Source organism: Nycticebus coucang, chromosome 2, assembly GCF_027406575.1.
Source record: "Nycticebus coucang isolate mNycCou1 chromosome 2, mNycCou1.pri, whole genome shotgun sequence".
NCBI lineage: Eukaryota > Metazoa > Chordata > Mammalia > Primates > Lorisidae > Nycticebus > Nycticebus coucang.
In genome coordinates this window covers 117363972-117385714 of record NC_069781.1, presented here as the reverse complement: position 1 = coordinate 117385714, position 21743 = coordinate 117363972, and the positions used below count along the sequence as shown (strand labels likewise).

The 21743-nt window shown below is 53.5% G+C and overlaps 1 protein-coding gene across 1 annotated transcript; it reads right to left on the bottom strand.

Annotated features, from left to right (window-relative positions):
• Positions 1–894: 894 nt before the first annotated feature.
• On the bottom strand, positions 895–10884 carry MEX3D (mex-3 RNA binding family member D). Its single transcript, XM_053581270.1, has 2 exons — positions 10182–10884; positions 895–3135 (listed from the first exon to the last, which is right to left on the bottom strand). Exons 1-2 carry the CDS (start codon positions 10795–10797, stop codon positions 1751–1753), a joined length of 2001 nt encoding a protein of 666 aa, XP_053437245.1. The 5' UTR covers positions 10798–10884; the 3' UTR covers positions 895–1750.
• Positions 10885–21743: the final 10859 nt, after the last annotated feature.

Genomic DNA, 21743 nt, shown 5'->3' with positions numbered 1-21743 from the left:
ATCTTGAGATTTTTAATTATAACTGCAAAAAAATCTTTCCAAATAAGAAAACCCATTCACAAGTGCCAGGGGCCATGTCTTATTCTTATGCACCCCTCTCACAGACCAGGAGTTTGGACATAGGAGCAGCCATAGGAACAGGAGGTGGGGGGCCTCCTGTTCAGGAGCCCAAGGGTGTCCGGCTCTGGTTGCTTCTTCTCTCATATGAGCCCTGGAATTCCTAGTTTCTGAACCCTAACCTCCTCCTAGAAGCTTCCAGGCCTTCTTTCCACATGGTCCTAGATTTCCTAGTGGGTTCTAGGCCTGACTTCAGGGCCCCCACTCCTCAGGCCTGCAGCCACCTCCAGCCCTTGCCGTGTCCCCAGAGGAGCACTATGCCTCATGCATGTTGGGGTTTCAGTCCCTCCTCAGAATGTTGCTGGCACCTGCTGTTGGTGGCCTAGCCTATGACCCTCTGTCCTCACCTCCTGAAGAGCTGTATCTGGTGGACACCTCATCTCTCGGGCATACTTCACCAACTAGAAGGCATTGGGGCCAATTCTGGGAGAGGGACTTTCAGACCTCAGTTTCCCCAGGCCACACAATGACTGGTGAGCCATTCAGACACACCAGAGAGCTGAGAAGATGTCTCCAAAAAGGGACACCTGACTCTGCTTCCTCTCCAATGGTCAGATGCCAGTTGAAATATGGGCAGCCTCAGAGAAGGGGGCCTGGCTGGACCCCTTCCCCACACAGATCTGATCCCCTCATCGGTACTTGGCTGGGTGAGTACAGTACTTGGTTGGGTAAAGGCCTAGATCCCAATGTCTAAGTTTGAGGAGTAGACCCGAGTGTCCTTCCCCTGGGGTCATCCTCCCAGGTGTTCACCCCCCCATACCACGCCAAAGACGTGTGTTCACATGTAGTAAAAAGACTTTATTAAGAAGGCTTTGAAGTCAAAAAATAAAACTCTTGATACAATTTTTTAACCCTTAAATCAGCTCAGCAAATATATAATCAGTAATTTAGCTGTGTAAGATTAAAGGTCCATTACTTTATTTAAAATAAAATATATTTTAGTTCTTAAAATTTATTCCATAAAGTACATATTTCCCTATAAATTCCCTACATATACACGAGGTAAAAAGTAAAAAAAAAAAAAAAAAAAAAAAAAAATTAAAAAATGACAACAGAAACCACAGCAGGAAGGGGATTAATAATTAAAACAAAAAAAGAAGTTAGAAATTTCTGGTTGGGAGCCCCTGGACCCTGCCCCCCGCCCCCCTCCAGCCTAGCGTGGCTGACTTACAAAAGGGTAAACGGTTAGCCCGGAAAAGGGAATAAAAATGTCACTATCCTCCTTGCAGAAATGTCTACACAGTCTGAGGCCGCTGAGAACAAACTGTGAAATCAGAAAACTGCTGTGTACAAAAGGAGCACACCAAGAGTTGTAAAAATTGTGTTTTCTTTTTTTCTTTTTTTACAGATCACCCTGGAGGTGGGGGTGTCTTAAATAAAAGTGCAAGGAGACCTTTTCTCTCTGGTTTATTGTAACCTGTGGACTCAATACTGTTATTTGTTAAGAAATGAGGTGCAGCCGGGTCGCGGGCTCGCAGTCTCCACGCTTGGGACAGGAGTTAAAGCTCGTCTGTAAACACTGGCCCGGTCCCCCTGGCCCAGGTCTGGCCCCCCTCGCCCCTGGCCCTGCCCACCCCTGTTGCCTGCAGCTGGCCCTGGTGGCAGCCAGCCCAGGGCCACATAGAGGCCCGTGCTAAGAAAAGATATGAATGGCTTGGGTGGCCGGGGTGCGGCATGCGGGACACTCAGGCTCACTCTTGCCGCAGATTCGGACAGCACAGTCCATACAGAAGAGGTTGTGGCCGCAGGGCACCAGCGCGGCCATCACCTCGCCCTCGGCGCACACCACGCACTCCCGTGCCAAGGCTGGGGAGGCTGACGTCGCCGGGGGCCCAGGGGCCACGGTTGCGGCTGTTGAGGGCTTGCGGTTGCTCTCGGAGGTGCTGGAGTCCAGCGGGGAGCAGGAGGCTGCTGGGGCGCTGCTGGGCAGTGAGGAGGCTGCTGAGAAGGCGGTACCGCCAGGAAAGGGCAGGGAGCCCTGAGGGGGCCGCCAGGGAAGCGCACCCACCAGGTCGGGGGCACCGCGGCGGGCCAGGGGAAGCTCCAGGCCCAGGCCACCGGGCTCAGGCAGTGTGGGCGAGTGGCTGGGGGTCCCTGTCCCGCTGCTGCGCCGGGCGCTGGTGGCAGGAGGCGCTGGGGCCCCGTTCACAGCTGAGCAGCCACTAAAGGCGGGCAGGGGTGGGGCCCGCTCAAAGGGGGCCCAGATGGTGGCTGCAGCGGGCACGGTCAGGTCCAGAGCCAAGAAGTCGAAACTGAAGTCGCAGTCCTCAGGGGCAGCAGTCCCTCCAGGGGCACCAGGGCCGTCCCCACCAAAGGTGAAGCCCCCATTGCCGGTGCTACTGTAGGGGCTGGCAGGGCCTGTGTCTGGCACTGGTGGTCCCCCGCGGCTGCCCGTGTAGAAGGCCTCAGGGGTGCTTGGGGCACCTAGGGCACTGTCCCCGCGGAGACCAGCCGTGGCTGTGGGGTGCCGCCGTCCTGGATTGGGGGCCTTGGCCCAGAGACTGGTAGCTGCCCCAAGAAGGTCTAGGCAGACGTCGGTACCGTTGGCATGGAAGTCGCTGTCAGGACCGGCGTCGGTGAAGGCACCGGTGCGCAGTGTGATGTGCGCTTCAATCTCCTCACGCGCCCGGTCCACGTTCTCGGGCATGCCGGTCACAGCAAACACCGGCTCCTTGTCGCGCCCGGGCGTCACGATGTATGTGTGCGTCCGCTGCTGGATGCGCTTGATGGTGGCACCCTTGGGCCCCACCACCAGCCCCACCACTCGGTAGGGCACGCGCACCTGGATGGTGGTCTGTCCTGGCAGATTGGGCGGGCCCTGGGCAGTGCCTGGCAGCCCGCCCGCCTTGCTGCGGGTGGCGCGGATCATGGAGAAGTGCTCCGCAGCTGACAGGATTTCGCGCTTGGCCATCTCCACGTCCTCCTTGCGGCCAGTCACGATGAAGACGGGCTCCTCCCCACGCACAGGTGTCTTAATATATGTGTTCGTCTTGGCACGCAGAGCCTTGATCTTACAGCCTGTGAGGAAGAAGAGAGACATGGTGACCAGGGTCCCCAGCCCAGGATAGCCCCTTCAAAATTCGGGCTGCAGGGCCAGTGATCACGGCTAATTCAGAAGCCCCATTTCCCAGCCTGTGCTCCTCACAGCTTATTCTCAGATATGCCATGTCCTTCCTTCTCCATCCTCAGTTTTCCCTCTGGGTTTCTGGGGGTTGGCAAACAAACAAGAAGCCAAAGAAAACATGCCTGTGGATTAAAAAGTGTCTCCTTAATTCATGTCCCCCTAAACTTCAGAATGTATTAGTGTGAATGTCCTTACCCGCAAATTCACACCTTGGAAACTAATATCCAGTGTAACAATGTTAAGAGGTGGGGGCCTTAGGGGACTGATTATGTGGTAAAGGCTCCACCCTCATCACAAGATTAGTTCCCTCATAAAAGAGACTCCAGCAAGCTCCCTTGCCCCCTCTGCCACATGAAGAAACAGAAGGTGCTGTGAGGAACAGGCCCTCATCAGACACTGTGCCTGCTGGCACCATGTTCTTGGACTTCCCAGCCTCCAGAATCATGAGCAATAATAAAATGTTGTTGTTTATAAATTACCCAGTCTATGGCTCCGCACCCATGGGACAGTGGTTATGGTGCCAGCCACATATACCAAGTGTTTGAATCCTGCCTGGGCCAGCTAAACAACAATGACAACTGCAACAAAAATAGCCAGGTTGGGCAGCACCTGCGGCTCAGTGAGGAGGGCACAGGCCCCATATACTGAGGGTGGCGGGTTCAAACCCAGCCCTGGTCAAACTGCAACAAAAAACAGCCGGGTATTGTGGCAGGCACCTGTAGTCCCAGCTACCCAGGTGGCTGAGGCCAGAGAATTGCTTAAGCCCAAGAGTTTGAGGTTGCTATGAGCTGTGACGCCATGGCACTCTACCAAGGCGATATAGTAAGACTCTCAAAAATAAATAAATAAATAAAAATTACCCAGTCTAAGGTATGCTCTTACAACCACAGGAAAGGACTAAGACAGTGATCATATTTGGAAATAGGGTCTCTGGAGATATAATTAGTTAAAAGGAGGACATCCTGGATTAGTGTGGCTCTTAAATCCAATCTGATGGTGTCTTTATAAGAGAGGACACACACAGAGACACCCACACAGGAGGTGGCTGTGTGCCAGACAGGCACAGACTGGAGGGATGCGTCTACAAGCCAAGGAACACCAAGGTCTGCCAGGAGTTAGCACGAGCTGGCAGAAGCAGGAAGGATCCTTCCCTTGAAGCTGCAGAGGGAGCTTGGCCCTACCACCACCTTGATTTCAGACTTTTATCCTCCAGAACTGGGAAAGAGTAAATTTCTATTGTTTCAAGACACCTGGTCAGCCCTAGGAAACAAACAGAGATCCTCTGACAGTGACTCCCTGTCCAGTAGCAGGAAGCTCAAGCTCAAGCTGTGGAGATCACCTACGATTTTCTTCCAGCCAAAGGACCCCCGTAGGCTGCCAAGGCCCACACCTAAGGAAAGCCTAGGCCTTGCGGCAGTGGCAGCCTCCTGAGGTGCTCACAGCACCTCCTCAAAAGGCCCCAGGTGTTCCTGAGGTGGAGTGTAAGGGACATAGCACAGTGGCTCCATTGTTGCCGGCTGGGCTGGGCTGGGCTGGGGCAATCTGACCTGTGATGAGAACAGTCTTTCAGAGGTGTGTGGAAGGGCATCTTCACTCACTTTCTAGGCACTCCTTAAAGTATAAAGGCCAGGTATGGCCTTCCTGGGGTCTCAGACGTCCCTGCCCCCACCCCACCTCCCTGCCACACAGCTCCCAGGCTCTGAGAAGGCAGAGACACAGGTACACAAGGATATTGTTTCAATATAATCAGAGGATGGCAATGACAGGATAACAGTGTTACTAAACTCTCTAGTAGCAAAAGACACAAAATTAGCTGAACAAGCATATTTCAGCAGGAAGAAGCCAAAGAGAAGGTACTTGGGCCAGAAGACATGGGGCTTGGAAGGCAGGGGTCTCAGTGGCTCAGCAGGGGTGAATGAGGCAGGGGGACCCACCCAAAGGAGGACAGTAGCCCCCTGCACCGGCCACACTTGACCTTCCTACCTGTAACACTTTCCTCACTGCCACCACCCTCTCATTCCTCTGCACATCTCAGCCTAGTGTCCCCTCCTTCAGGAAGCTTACCCTGACTGGGGCTGGTGGAGAGCAGACCTAGCTGGGAGGTTTCTACTATGGAGTCCTCCCATCTCCCCAGGCCCCAAAAAGTCACATGTGAGGGGGGGTACGCTGACATGGCCACAGCTGAACTCACAAGTTGTGGGTCACATAAAAATGAGATGATAAATTTGGGAGCTGAAGGTGGACAGGGAGAGGTTTGGAAAGGGACCAAAGTGAAGGTGACAGGTGACCCGCCAGTGGGAAGAACTGAGGACAGTGATGGGAGCTGTGGATGAGTTAGGGCAGGAAGGGATCCAGCAGCCTACACCCCACCTTTCTCCATCTTGACCCCATCCCAGATGGTGGTCTTGGGTGTAGACCTCACAGCTAAGAGACCCAGTTCACCAGCTTTGCTTAGCTAGGACCAAACCCCACCCATGTCAAGACCCTGAGAGGCGGTAGAGCTAGGCCATGAAGTCAGGGCTATAGGAGTGACCCTAGCCACACCCCTGCCCCAGTGGGTCAGACACAGCCAGGCCAGAATGACAAGGACCCCAGAGGGATCCTAGGGCCAGCTGAGGGTTGATGCAGGCTAAAATACAGATTCCTGAGCCCAGCCTCCAGAATTCCAACTCAGAGAGCCTGGTATGCCTGGGAATTGGGTGACTGCCCAGGGGCAGCAGCTGACTTATCCCCAAACCCACTCCTACCCTAACAAAGCCAAATCTTTCCCTCCAAGGACAGGGCCCCAAACAGAGCTTCTATCAGTGGACATTACTCATCTAACCCTGTCTGGGGTCCTGACTGCAGGCGATCCCCAGTACAAAGTTATCAATAAAATCAGACGGCTGGGTCTGGGAACAGAAACTGCTGCTGGGGATTGACAGCTGGAGGAGTTTAACACAGCCACAAAGAGGCCATGTACCTAGGGAGAGTGGCTGAAGGAACAGCAAGGGCAGAATTCCGGAAGCAGGATGAAGCTGGGACAAGTGGCCATCACTAAAACTCAGTCCAACATATGGCAGCCCTTGATGAAGTAGCTAGCACAGAATACAGTTGTCCCCTGAGCCAGGCCAGCATGGGAGCCGGTCCTGGCTAGTGGTCTGTGGGGGAGGAAGGGAAGGTGGCTCAGCTGTGAAATAGGAACATCAGATAAGAGAACCAAGGCATGGTCCCTATAACACTGCAGCACTATCCCCAGCCACCAGAAAAGCACCTGAATCCACTGGGAGTAGGAGGAAAGAACAGTGGGCTTTGGGGGCCTTTCTTCCACTGAGGGAAGTACTCTGAGACCTCTGTCCTCAGTCTGTGACAAGAGCAGCAAGGGAGGGAGCCCTCGGTGGCTTTCAGCCCAAGCTCTGACTACATCATTCATTCACACAGTAGATGGTTACTGAACATCTACTGTGTGATAGGCCCTGTGCAAGGTACCAGAGACTAAACCATGACCAAGAATGCCCTGGGTTGGGCGGTGCCTGTGGCCCAGTGGGGAGGACGCCGGCCCCATATATCAAGGGTGGCAGGTTTAAACCCGCCCTGGCCAGCTAAAACAGCAGTGGCAACTACAACCAAAAATCAGCCAGGTATTGTGGCGGGCGCCTATAGTCCCAGCTACTTGGGAGGCTGAGACAAGAGAATTGCTCAAGCTGAAGAGTTGGAGGTTACTGTGAGCTGTGATGTCACAGCACTCTACTGAGGGCGACAGAATGAGACTGTCTCAAAAAAAAAAAAAAAAGAATGCCCTGGGTCCATTCTACAAGAACTTGCAGGGCAAGGCAGTCCCTGAGGTTGGATGTGCCCAAGACACCATGTAAATCTGGCAAGTAAGGAGGGGATGAACAAACTGAGCCAGGGTCTCCCTGATGACCTTCACTGGCTGGCTGGAGGGAGATGCCCACCATCATCCTCTTGGAGCCTGTACTTTGCCTGTATCCAAAAGAGGGCTGCCTCTCACTGCCCCCAACCTTGGAGCCTTGGAAGGTGGGAAGTTCTCTGCTGACCTTCCCCCACCCCCAGCAATACAGGAAGAATCAGAGAAACTAGGGTTGAAATCTCAGCCCCTACCCATCTGAGCCCCCTTATCTGTGACCCCAGGAGCTGCAGGATTTTCTCAGAAGCAGATCTTGGGTCTCAGTGAATTGTAGCAGGTTAAGATTAGCACAGGCTCAGCATACAGTAGGCATTTAATAAAGATGTAGCAAGTAAATGGACACCTTAGCAGATGAGAAAATGTCTCTCCGATCTAGACCTCCTTAGGCTCAGAGGGAACAAGAGAACTCATAGGAGGTGTAAATGACAATGGTGTGCCCAGAAAGCACTTGGACCCGTTCTAGGCTTGAGAAAAACAAAGCTTGGAGAGTAGTATGTGGGGCTCAGAGAAAGGGTTGGCAACAGGTCTGTGTGACTGTGATGGAGGCCAGGCAGATGTACCCCTCCTGCCCTCCAGGGAAAAGGGTGGCCTTGGGCCTTGGATTTGACAGAAAGGCATGAGCAGTTCAGGGACCCCCAGGGTGGAGGGTAAGACCCAAGATCTGCTTCTGAGAAAATCCTGTAGCTCCTGGGGTCACGGATAAGGGGGCAGATGGGTAGGGGCTGAGATCTGAACTCTAGTTTCTCTGACTCTTCCTGTATTCCTGTATTCATGTGACCATGAATGCCAGGACAGGTTGGCAGCTTCAATAGTCCTTGCAGGTGGGGGAAGGTCAGCAAAGAGGGTAAGGTATGTGACCGGAGAAAAGGAGGGGGCAGAGCTAGGGCACAAAGGACATTGAAGGATGTGCTTGAGAATTAGGTGGACGGAAGAATCTGGGAGCCACAGATAGTTCTAGAGCTGGGGGAAATGCAAGGACTATTGAAGTTGCCAACCTGTTCTGGCATTCATGGTCTCATCTCTGGCACCCCATACCCTTCTCTTGGGGTGGCAACCGTGTGCCACCCAGAGCAGTATAAGAACCTTTGCAACGGGCGGTGCCTGTAGCTCAAAGGAGTAGGGTGCCGGCCCCATATGCTGGAGGTGGCAGGTTGGCAGGTTCAAACCCAGCCCCAGCCCCAGCCCCAGCCCCAGCCAAAAACTGCAAAAAAAAAAAAAAGAACCCTTGCAACAACCCCAAGGGAGGTACTGTCTCAACATCACAGAAAAGAGCTGTCATTTGCCCATGGCCACAGGGCTACCCCAACTTGCAGGGTGGGCTCTCAGGATCCACTATATACCCCTCCCCCCACACATACATACATAGCCTGCCTTACTGACTGCAACCAGCAGAAACCCAGCCTGATATCCCATAAATGGGTGCCAAATGCACATGCGGGAGGTCAGGGCTGACTGAGCCTGGTGTTTCCATGTTCAATGCTCCATGACCCTGCCAAAAAATGCCCAGCCTGAGGCCACAGGTCCCCACAGCCTGTACCCAACTCCAATACCACAGTCTCTCAAAAGACCTTCAGGTGCCAGGACACATGCATTCATGCAGAACTCACTGGCAGATCAGCCTGGTGACTTCAGGCCTCGGTTTGAACGTCTGTTCCCACACCCCTCAGGATGCTTCACACAGAGCCACTGCCTGGGGTGTGGACTGCGGGTAGCAACAGGATGGCTTAGGGGAGCTGTCCAGCCAGGTCTCCTGGGGTGGCAGCCAGCAAGGTTCAGAGAACTGCCTGTCCCTCTTCCTGACTCCCACTCTCTGTGGTAGGTCCTAGGTCCAGCATGATGACTGACCCTCCATGTGTCCACATAAGAGCTAAGCACATGAATGACCAAAAGACACTGGGCTTGCTGTGCCAACCACCCAGAACCAGGGAAGGGATGTAGCGAGGGCATCCCTAGGGTGCCCTGCTTTTACAGACAGGGTGACAGGTGACCTTGCAATTTAAGCCCCCACACCCTTCTCTGGCTCCTGTTAGTGAGAAGAACCCAGAGTCCTGCAGCACTACCTCAAGCCCCGCCCAGGCCCCACCCCAAGTTCTAGAACCTGGCTGATCACAGGCGGTCAGCAGGGAGCTAGGAGCGGGTGGGGCAGGTGGGAAGGCAGGAGAAAGTTGAGGCCAGGAAGGCAGAAGGATGGGCAGGCAACTAATGGGGTGGTGGGTGTGTGCTGGGCTGGGCACTGCCCACCAGCCTCCTGCCCGCCCCACAGCTCGAGGGCCAATGAGCAGCGGCCGGCCTGATGTCACCCTGCAAATCTCAGCCTAGCTCTCTAACAAAGAGAACAATGGGGCGGCCACACGGACGCTCTGACAATACCGCTTCTGGACCCCCACACCCTGGGCCTGCCACCCACTGGCCTGCCAAAGAGGGCTTAGGGATTGTATCCCACAAGTAGCTTTGATAGCCGGTTCTTCCACAAGCCCCCCAATCCTTGACTCAGGCGCCAGAGTAGGGTGGATGTCCTTTCCCACTGGGTCCTGCCCCCACCCCAATCAGGGGCCCCAAGCTGGGGAGTTGAAATGGACCCTCTGTGCTGTCAACCTTCTCTCTTGATCCTGCTGGTGACCCACCCATGCCACCTCCAAATCTGAGCATGCCCCGCCCCGTGCCTGTCTTGGGTGTGGAGCACCCGCAGCTTGGCCAGGACCCCTGGTCCCTAGCGCCCCTCTCCGGGGTGTCCCTGCGGACAGGGAGGGCTCGGACAGCAGTGGTGCACACCAGGGCCTTTAGGCTGGAGCGCCCAGACAAAGGCAGCGGCCGGGCGGGAACCCGGGCTGCGCCCAACTTTCTCCCGCGACTGCTGCAGGACAAAGGCGCAAAGGCGGCCTGAGAGGCCAGAGCCCAAGCGAGGCGTGTCTGGGACCTGGAGACTGGCGGGAGGCTGGGCTGGGCTAGGCTGGGCTGGGCTGGAACGGCCCCCTCCCCAGGGCGGACGGCGCGGGGACCCCCGGGGCAGCGCCCCCGACGGCGGTCACTCACCCTGGCGACCCACGATCTCAGCGACGTGCTCCGAGCTGGGCACCGGCACGCACTCGGTCATGTTCACGCTTTTTTTGCGACTGCCTATCACGCTCATCTGCTCAGCTAGCAGCGTCGGGGGGCCCAGGGCCGTGGGGTGGGGCGCGAAGCCCGCGAACACGTCGGGTGGCGACGGCCGGGGCGGTGGCGGCGGCGGGGGGCTCACGTCCGGGTCCAGCAGCGGCAAAGAGCCGGGCACCACAGCCACCGCAGACGCCACGGCCAGTGGCGCGCCGGCCTCGGGCCCGTCGGGGGGCGCGGGCTCAGCCACCGCCCCGCCGCCCGCGCCCCCCGCCGCCGCACTGTCCCCACCGCCCGCGGCCGCCCCCTCCTCGTCCGTGTCGCCTGCGTCCCCCAGCCCCAGCGCGGACAACTGGTCCAGCGCCAGGCGCAGCGCAGCGGCCGCGTCGTCGGGCTCGGGCGGCGGCCGAGGGGCGGGTGCGGCCTCCTCTGCGCCCTCGGGCGGGGGTGGCGGCGGGGCCCGGGGACCGGGGCTGGGGTCCCTGCCGGCCGCTGCCCCCGGCCCGCCGCCGCCCCCGCCCCCACCGCCGTCGGGCTGGCTGCTGGGGCTGGGCATGGCGGGCGCTAGCGCTCGGGCCCGCGCTCCTGCCACTCGGCCGCCCGCCCGCGCCGCCGCCGCCGCCCGCGCCGCCCTCCGCCTCTGCGAGCTCGGCCGCCGGCCGCCTGCATCCAGCGGCGGGGGCGGGCGCGGCGGGCCGGGGCGGGCGGGGCGGCGGCGGCGCGCGGCTGCTCGGGGCCGGGCCGGGCCGGGCCGGGCCGGGCCGGGCGGCGGCGGCGACTCTGGCTGCTGCTCGGCTACGGCTGCGGCGGCTCCTGGGCGGCCGAGGCGGCGGCGGCGGCGCGGGACGCTCCTTCCCTCCCGCCGCCCGCCTCCCTCCGGCCCCGCCCCGGCCCCGCCTCTACTCCGCCCCCGTGACGTCAGGTCGCGGCCCAACAATGGGTTGCCAGCAGGGCGCATGCGCGGAGGGGGGGGCCGGGAGGCGGGGCGGAGCCGGCGTCGCGCTCTGGCATCAGACCCCGCCCCCCTCCTCTTGGCTCTCGGGTTGGGACCCCCAGCTTTGGCTCTTGCAGTCGCTGCCGCAGGTAGGTGCTACAGAGCCCTGGGCCTGACCAGCCGCTCCAGGCCCTTTCTCCCTGAGTCCCCCTGACGATCATTCTGCCCCGCCTCCTCCCTGCCAGGGACCTACACGTCGGAACTCAAAGTCGTTCCGAGACCTCTTCAAGACCTCTAGGGATTCGGGCGGGCTTCGGAGTCAAGCCCCCTCCCGCGTTCCGCCCCAGCCTTCCAGGGACTCCAGCCCCGTGCACAAAGAGTGCCCTTCACTTTCCCACCGGGCTTAAAAGTCAGGTCTCCCGTTCGATCCCTACTCTGTGCCAGAGACCACTACCCTCTAGGGCTCAGGGCTCAGCAGACAAGCCAACTCCCTGCCTGCCCCAGTGGGATGTGTCCCCCACCCACTCCAAGCTAGAGATCTCCCCACTGAGTGTTGCTTCCCTGCGTGGGTAGGTCCCACAAACCAGGGCCCTCCCATCTTGAGACTCACTCTCTTCCCGCCCCACAGCCGGGAATGTCCATCTCTAAAGCCATCCTGTCCCCATGGCTTCTTCTCCAGCTCCCCTGCACTGACTTCTTTGCTCCTTTGGGAGTTTCCTCCCTGCCCGGGAGTCTCCAAGGCCAAGTCTGGAGGGCTGTGTAACCTCAGGCCAGCTGAAGGCTCTCTGGGTAGGACTGGTCAGCCTGCCTCTTTTGCTTAACAGTGCTCCTCCTCCTGGGATTCCGCCACTATCCACCACTATCCATCTCTACATAGTCCCTCAGCCACAGCTGCCTGCTGCTAGATGTCCTTCACTTCCAATCACTTCCACTGCCCACTGCCTTCCAGTTGGGCTGGTCAGGCCCTGGATGAAAGCCCTCCCTGGGTCAGTACCTCTGCCCAGAGCCCTTACCCTAAAATGTCTCTCTTGGCCCCAGGCCCATTCAACCCCCTTCCTCTGTTGCTCAAGCTAGAGTGCTATGGCATCAGCTTAGATCATAGCAACCTCAAACTCCTGGGCTCAATTGATCCTCCTGCCTCAGCCTCCCGAGTGGCTGGGACAACAGGCACTTACCACAATGCCCAAGTAATTAATTTTTTTTTCCTTTCCTTTCTTTCTTTTTTTTTTTTTAGAGATGGGGTCTGACTTGGGTATGCTGCTCAGGCTGTAGTGCAGTAGCTATTCACAGGTGTGATCCCTCCTCTGATCAGCACAGTTTTGACCTGCTCTGTTTCTGACCTCAGCTGATTTTCTCCTCCGTAGACAGCTTGCTGGTCCTTTGCTCCCAGGAGTCACCATATTGATGCCAAATATAATGCAGATACTGGATTAGCAAAGCACATAACAGCTCAAAACCTGGGCTCAAGTGATCTTCCCTCAGCCTCCAGAGTAGCCATGACTATAGGCACACACTCATGCCCAAATGCCTAAAATTGTTAATTGCTGTGTAGTAATGTTTGCCTAACCTCTTTCCATGGGACCAAGCTCTGGCAGGACAGTTCCAGATCTTCCAGCCTCCAGTGTGCTCCCAAGGAAGCACCTGCAGTAATGGGATTGATGGACCCCTGTCTTCCTTGTGTTACAGCCACAGGCATTGTCCTTGTCTCCCTGCAGAGCAGAAACCTCTGTCTTAGCTGGTATTCAAGACTTGAGGCCAGGCATCATGTGCCCCCTGCCAGCCTTGAGTCCCCCTAGGGTCCCACAGCAACACACTTGGGAGCACCCAGCACCAGGCCCTTGCAGGTTGTGACCTGGTTGGTGGGCTTTCCTGGTGGACTGCCCACATTCTAGGGGACAGAGAAACATAAATTCCATGGTGCATGCTGAGTCATTGACATACAGGGGATCAGGGTGGGAGAAGGGAGCAGGGAAGGAGTGGGGTATGGGCAGGACAGGGTGTTGGAGTGGAGGAAGGAAGAGCAATATCAGGGCTATTGATGGTGACAGATGGGGAAACTAAGGCCAAAGTGGAGCTAGCCTTGGGACATATCTTTGTGGGTGTTCACACACATTTCTTAAAGTACCCCCTGACCCTTCATTATTTCCTGGAGAATTATTCCCCAGCTGGGTGGCTTGTGTCCTGGGCTCAGGCCCTCCCTTGCTTCCTGCCCCTTTCTCCTCCCAGGCCCTACTCAAGCCTCTTCCCTCTGATGGACAAAGAAACTATACTGCAGAGAAGCCTGAGGGGGCCACAGCACCCAGCCCAGCTCATTCCAGTCCATTGCCACCAACACTGGGGCACCTGGGGCATGGGCAGGTGGGGTTTAGTGGCTCAGCACACAGGTGTCCAGCCAAGAAAAGTCTGAAAAAACTTGAAAGAGAACGAGAGAGGGCTTGTGAGTTAAAAACACAGGAAGATTCAAATCAGAGGAAATCTCCCAGAACAAACAAAATAAAGTAAAACAGCCAGAACTGAGAATTGGAAGAGTAAAGGGGAAAACAGAGGATTGATTCAGGAGTTCCAGATGGGACAGAGGAAAATGGAAGGAAGTTTCAAAGAAAGAATAGGAGGGAATGCCCAGGATTGTGGAACCAGAGTCTTTAAAGAACTAGGACCCTGCAGCTTATCCTGGGGACATATGTCTAGGGTCACATCCCAAAGGATTAGGAGGGAGAATGCCTCTGTTCCCAGGAAAGATGATAGCAGATCCCCAAATGTATGTCAAGAGGAAGAAAGAATCAAAGTTTTTCAGACCTTTAAGGTTTTTGCTAATTAGTGTGCTAGAGGATGTGCTCCAGCAAAACAAGAGATAAGTAAATGAAAAGACAGATTCTGCCCCAAGAAGGTCCAGAGGAAACCTGAGGATGGTAGTAGAGGGTTTGATTGTATTGAACTGTTGAGGGTCTGGAGGCAGGGGGCTTTAGCCATCAGGAGCAGAGGTGAATGCCTGTGTCAGCACACAATCAGGGATACATGAACACTGGCTTGTTTGATGTTTGCAGGATTTATTGATAATGGCCCTGAAGCCATGTATTTTTTAAAGTCCTAGGCTAGAGGTGGTGGATCATGCCTTCAAAGTACTTTGGTAAGCTGAGGTGGGAGGATCACTTGATGCCAGGAGTTTATTTTTATTTTTATTTTCTTTTATTTTAGAGAGTCTCAGTTTGTCATCCTCGGGAGAGTGCCATGGCGTTATAGCTCATAGCAACCTCAAACTCTTGGGCTCAAGTGATCCTCTTACCTCAGCCTCCTGAGTAGCTGGGACTGAGGCACCCGCCACAATGCCCAGCTATTTTTATATTTTATTTAATTAATTTATTTAGAGACAGAGTCTCACTATGTCACCCTTTTCCCTTTTTTTTTGTCACCTTCAGTAGAGTGCTGTGGGGTGTCACAGCTCACAGCAACCTCTAGCTCTTGGGCTGCTATGTCACCCTTAGTGGAGTGCAGTGCGGTCACAGCTCACAGCAACCTTAAACTCAGGCTTAAGCAATTCTCTTGCCTCAGCCTCCCTAGTAGCTGGGACTACAGGTGTCTGCCACAACGCCTGGCTATTTTTTTGTTGTAGTTGTCTTGTTTGGCAGGCCTGGGCTGGGTTCGAACCCATCAGCCCTGATATATGTGGCTAGCTACAGGCACTGAGCCTGCTCAGCTATTTTTAGAGACAAGGTCTTGCTCTGGCTCAGGCTGGTCTCAAACCTGTAAACTCAGGCAATCCACTCTCCTTCGCCTCCCAGAGTGCTGGGATTACAGGCAAAAGCCACTGTGCCTGGCCCTAGAGGCCAGGAGTTTTAAAACCAGCTTGGGTGTTGGCTGGGCACAGTGGCTCATGCCTATAATCCTAGCACTCTGGGAGGCCAAGGTGGATAGATTGCTTGAGCTCAGGAGTTTGAGACCAGAATGAGCAAGAGCAAGACCTTGTCTCTTTTTATTTTTTGAGACAGAGCCTCAAGCTGTCACCCTGGGTAGAGTACTGTAACATCACAGCTCACAGCAACCTCCAATTCCTGGGCTCAAGCGATTCTCCTGCCTCCGCCTCCCAAGTAGCTGGGACCACAGGCGCCTGCCACAACGCCTGGCTATTTTTGGTTGCAGCCATCATTGTTGTTTGGCGGGCCCGGGCTGAATTTGCACCCGCCAGCTCAGGTGTATGTGGCTGGCGCCTTAGCCTCTTGAGCCACAGTCACTGAGCCAAGACCTTGTCTCTAAAAATAGCCCAGCATTGTGTCTGTGTCCTAGACTCAGGAGGCTTAGGCAAGAGGATTGCTTGAGTCCAAGAGTTAGAGGTTGCTGTGAGCTATGACGCCTTGACACTTTACCAAGGATGACAAAGTGAGACTTTGTTGCAAAATAAATGAATAAATAAAAATAAGGGTCAGGCCTGGTGTCTCACCTGTAATCCCAGCACTTGGGAGGCCAAGGTGGGTAGATTGTCTGAGCTAACAGGTTGGAGACCAGCCTGAACCAGAGCAAGATCTCATCTCTAAAAATAGCTGGGCATTGTTTTGGGTCCCATCTACTTGGGAGGCTAAGGCAAAAGAATCAGTTAAGCCGAAGACTTTGAGGTTGCTGTGCAAGCTGTGATGCCACCAGCACTCTACCAAGGGTGACAAAATGAGACTATCTCAAAATATAAATAAATAAATAAATAAATAGCCTGGGCAACCTAGCAAGAGTCTCTCTCTACTAAAATTTAAAAATTAGGCTGTGGCTCAGCACCCGTTGCTCAGTGGTGACAGCGCCAGCCACATACACCGAGGCTGGAGGGTTTGAACCGGGCCCAGGCCAGCTAAACAATAATGACAGCTGCAACGGAATATAGCTGGGGCTTTGTGGTGGGTGCCTGTAGTCCCAGCTACTTGGGAGGCTGAGGCAAGAGAATTGCCTAAGCCCAAGAGTTGGAGGTTGCTGTGAGCTGTGACATCACAGCACTCTACCAAGGGCAACATAGTGAGACTCTGTCTCAAAAAATAAAAATAAAAAAATAAAACTTAGGCTGCATGGCTGGGTGCGGTGGTTCATGCCTATAATCCTAGTGCTCTGGGAGGCCAAGGTGGGCAGATCCCTTGAACTCATAAGTTCAAGACCAACCTGAGCAAAAGCAAGACCCTGTCTTCAATAAAAATAGAAAAATTGAGGGGCAGCGCCTGTGGCTCAGGAGGTAAGGTGCCGGCCCCATATACCGAGGGCGGCAGGCTTAAACCCAGCCCCGGCCGAACTGCAACAAAAAAATAGCTGGGCATTGTGGCAGGTGCCTGTAGTTCCAGCTACTTGGGAGGCTGAGGCAAGAGAATCGCTTAAGCCCAGGAGTTGGAGGTTGCTGTGAGCTGTGTGATGCCACGCACTCTACTGAGGGTGATAAAGTGAAACTCTGTCTCTACAAAAAAAAATAAAGAAAGAAAGAAAAATTGAGGCAAAAGGATCACTTGAGTCCAAAAATCGGAGGTTGCTGTGAGCTATGACTCATGGCACTCTATCCCGGGCAACAGCTTGAGACTCTTGTCTCAAAAAAAAAAAAAAAATTTAAAACGGACCAGGCACAATGGCTCACACCTGTAATCCCAGTACTTGGGAGGCCAAGGTGGGTAGATTGTCTGAGCTCACAGTTTCAAGACCAGTCTGAGCAAGAGCAAGATCCCGTCTCTAAAAATAGCCAGGCATTATGGCGGGCACCTGTAGTCCCAGCTTCTCAGGAGGCTGAGACAATAGAATTGCTTGAGCCCAAGAGTTTGAGGTTGTTGAGAGCTAAGATGCCATGGCATTCTTCCGAGGGTGACAAAGTGAGACTGTCTCAAACAAGGTAAATAAACAAAAGTATAAAAAATAAAAATTAGGGGTGGCGCCTGTGGCTCAGTGAGTAGGGCGCTGGCCCCATATACCGAGGGTGGCGGGTTCAAACCCAGCCCCGGCTGAACTGCAACCAAAAAATAGCCGGGCGTTGTGGCAGGCGCCTGTAGTCCCAGCTGCTCGGGAGGCTGAGGCAGGAGAATCGCTGAAGCCCAAGAGCTAGAGGTTGGTTGAGTCCTGTGACATCATGGTACTCTACTGAAGGCGGTAAAGTGAGACTCTGTCTCTACAAAAAAAAAAAATAAATAATAATAATAAAATAAAAATTAGGCCCCACGCAATGGCTCATGTCTATAATCCTAGCACTCTGGGAGGCCACAGTGGGTGGATTTTTTGAGCTGACAGGCTATCGTGAGCCAGATCTACTAAAGATACAAAAAAACTGAGGCAAGAGGATCACTTGAGCCCAAGAATTGGAGGTTGCTGTGAGCTATGATGCCATGGCCTTCTATCCAGGGCAACAGCAACAGCTTGAGAGTCTGTCTCTAAAAAATAAAAATTTAAAAATTAGGGCAGCACCTATGGCTCAGTGAGTAGGGCACCGGCCCCATATACCAAGGGGGCGGGATCAAACCCAGCCCCAGCCAAAATGCAACAACAAAATAAATTGCCCGGCATTGTGGCATGCGCCTGTAGTCCCAGCTACTAAGCCCAAGAGCTGGAGGTTTCTATGAGCTGTGACATCATAGCACTCTACCAAGGGCAACAAAGTTGAGACTCTATCTCTAAAAAAAATTTAAAAATTAGCTCGGTATGGTGGTGCACCTGTAAGTAGTGTCAGCTACTTAGGAGGCCACAGCAGGAGGATGGCTTGAGCCCAAAGTTAGAGATTGCAGTGAGCTATGATGATGCCTTGGCACTCCAGTCTGAGTGACAAGAGTGAAACCCTGTCTCAAATAAATAAATAAAAGCCCTTTTAGAGCTAACCACAGTGATATGCTCCAGAATTCAGGAGGCAAAGTAGTATCATGTGCTTTGAAATGCACTAGAAGAAAAATGGTTTGAGGTTGCACAGAGAAAGGAAGAGGGGAGAAGGACACTGACAGACCACATGTAAAGTGAAATGTTCAAAGTGACATTCAGACCTTGCTGTGATCTGAATGTTTGTGTGTCATCAAATTTCTATGTTGAGGCTTGGCACCCATGGCTCAGTGGTCAGGGCACTGGCCACATACACCAAGGCAGGCAGGTTCAAACACTGCCCGGGCCTGCTGAACAAAATGACAACTGCAACCAAAAAATAGCCAGGTGTTGTGGCAGGCGTCTGTAGTCCCAGCTACCTGGGAGGCTGAGGCAAGAGAATCGCTTAAGCCCAGGAGTTGGAGGTTGCTGTGAGTTGTGATGCCACGGCACTCTACCCAGGGCGACAGCTTGACCCTCTCTCTCCAAAAAAAAAAAAAAAGGAATCAGAGGCAGTTTGGGTTTGGGAGGTGGTTTATGGGAGACACAGTGAGCCTGGATCATAACTCTGAGGCCAGTGTTATCTGGCATATATTTGAAAATCTTCTATAATACAAAAATGCATCTTAAGTTTTAAAAAGTGCCCTTTGAGAGATTTATTCAGGAATGTCTGCGGATGAAAATAGCACCCAACACCTCCCCAGAGAGGGGCTGAAAGGGGTGTGATGGAGGAGAGAGTGAGGAGGCTGTGGGTGGGGGGCCTGGGTTGGCTCTACTATCTCTTCACTTTCATTATAGTTAGACCAGAATGAAGTGATTATTAACAAAAGGACAAACAAAAAGTGTCCAGGACCCCAGGGCCAGTCATCTCCGACTAGTGACATAACCCTCCTCCTCCTGGCAGGAGTCCAAGAATCTAAATGCTCATTCTCCGACAGGGATGGCAACTCACACCTATAATCCTAGTACTTTGGGAGGCTGAGATGGGTGGATTGCTTAAGCTCAGGAGTTTGAGAGCAGACTGAGTAAGAGCAAGACCCCATCTCTACTAAAAATAGAAATAAAATGGCATGTTGTCACAAGCCGGTAGTCTCAACTTCTTGGGAGGCTGAGGCAAGAGGGTTTCTTTTTTTTTTTTTGAGACAGAGCCTCAAGTTGTCACCCTGGGTAGAGTGCTGAGGCATCACAGCTCATAGCAATCTCTAACTCCTGGGCTCAGGCAATTCTCCTGCCTCAGCCTCCCAAGTAGCTGGGACTATAGGCGCCCGCCACAATGCCCGGCTTTTTTTTGTTGCAGCCATCTTTGTTGTCTGGCGGGCCTGGCCTGGATTTGAACCCGCCAGCTCAGGTGTATGTGGCTGTCACCTTAGTTGCTTGAGTCACAGCTGCAAGAGACCCAGGAGTTTGAACCCAGGAGTTTGATGTTGCTGTGAGCTTTGACAGCACAGCACTCTAGCATGGGCAACAGAGTGAGACTCTGTCTCAAAAAAGAAAAACAAACAAAAAACCCCAACTCATTCCCATGGGTAGGAGGTTATGGAAGACCTCCCAAACCTGATAGATCAAGAGAGAGAGCCTATCCCCTATGCTCACAGCAGCACCATCCCCAACAGCCAAAGGGTAGAAACAGCCCAAGTTAGTGGATCAACACAACCTGGTCCACACTGGAATATCACTCAGCCATGAAAAGGAAGAAGGCTCTGACTACAGAAGGCTTCAAAGTGGATGGACCTTAAGGACATCATGCTCAGTGAGAGAAGCCAGACACAGAAGGACACACAGTGTGAGATTCCATTTAGCATGAAATGCCCAGATCCACAGAGACAGGATGTGGTGGCCAGGGGCTGGGGAAGAGGAAAAAAGAAGGAAAAGAAAAAGCAGCACTAATATCTTTAGAAACATGGAGGAGAACTGCAGAAGAAACAACATGACTGTTGAAAGGGGTCACCCTTGGAGAGTGGGCTCAGGGTTGGGGGTCAGACCTGGCTCTCTCCCATCAGGAGGACTTTAGTGATATTTGCAGTTTTAAAGTATATTGGGGAAATACGGTAACAGGGAAGATTGAAAGATAGGAAGACATGGCAGTAAAAATGGGAGCATACTGCAGGTATGTAAATTATCTTTCAGTGAAATCTACTTCAAGAAAACTACCTGGAACCCATTCCCAAAAGAGTAACCATGAGCATGTGTTATAACCAGAGGGAGAAAAAAATATTTTTTTGAGACAGTCTCACTTTGTCATCCTCCATAGAGTACCCTGGCGTCATAGCTCACAACAACCTCAAACTCTTGGGCTCAAGCAATTCTCTTGCCTCAGCCTGCCAAAAAGCTGAGACTACAGGTGCCCACCACAATGCCAGCTATTTTTAGAGATGGGGTCTTGCTTTGGCTCAGGCTGGTCTTGAACCCGTGAGCTCAGGCAATCCACCCATCTGGGTGCCTCCCAGAGTACGATTACAAGCGTGAGCCACTGTGCCTGGCCCCCTAACCAGAGAAAATTAACTGCATGGGGAGCACAATTTTGTGGTTTTATATCCCTTGACCCTTCCAAACTTTGGTCCTGTTGGATGGGCTCTGCCATACCAAGGCCAACCTGGCCTTCACTATCCACTTGTCGCCATAAATGGGTTTTGCCTCTTCTGGATCCTTGCATTAGTGCAATCATCCTATGCTTACTCTTGTGGGAAGTTTCTTGCACTCAGCTCAAATTAATTTTTGCCTGTTTTTTTTTTTTTTTTTTCCATTCCCAGCTGGGTGGTGGTGCATCCAAGATGCTTCATGGGTCACTGGGCAAGTCTCTGAGGGCACTGTCAAGTGGCTGCTTTAACACATTGGTCCCACCTTCTCCTTAAGCTAATCACTGACACCCCCTAGAGATAGTCTGTGGACGGCCTTCAAGTTCCCTGAGCTCAAGTGATCCTCTTGCCCTTGGCCTCCCATAGTGCTGGGATTACAAGTGTGAGCCACTATACCTGCATCATTACCAATTTTAGAATATTATCATCACCCCCAAATGAACCCCCCTGAACCTTTTAGACACCTGTCCAACTTCAATACTCCCCAGCCCCTGGCAACCACAAATCCTCTTTTCTTCTCTGTGGATCTGCCTGTTCTGAACATTTCTTATAAATGGAATCTCAACACTGTATGTCCTTCTGGGTTTGCTTCTCACTGAGCATGATGTCCTCAAGGTCCATCCATGTGACCTGTGTCACAGCCTTGTTCATTTTCACAGCTGAGTGATATTCCAGTGCATGGATGGACTATGTTGTGTGTGTTCATTCATCTGTTGATTGTCACTTGGGTTGTTTCCACCATGCCCAGCAAATTTGTTATTTTTTTGAGGACAGTCTCAGCTGTCACCCTGGTTTCAGTGCTGTGGCATCACAACCCATAGCAACCTCAAACTCTTGCGCTTAAGTGATTCTCTTGCCTCAGCCTCCCAAGTAGCTGGGACTACAGGTGCCCACCACAAGCCCAGCTATTTTTTGGTTGTAGTTTCATTGTTGCTTAATAGGCCCAGGCCGGGTTTGAACCCGCCACCCTAGGTGGCCGGCGCCCTGCTGACTGAGCTACAGGTGCCACCTGGGCTAATTAATTTTTTTAAGAGATGGAATCTCACCATGTTGCTCAGGCAATCCTCTTTTCTTTCTTTTTTCCGGCCAGGGCCAAGTTTGAACCTGCCCCCTCCAGTGTATGTGGCCTTCTTTAAGCCACAGGCGCCGCCCTCAGGCAATCCTTTCAATCTTGACCAAGTTCTTGAGAATTCCAAGAAGCAT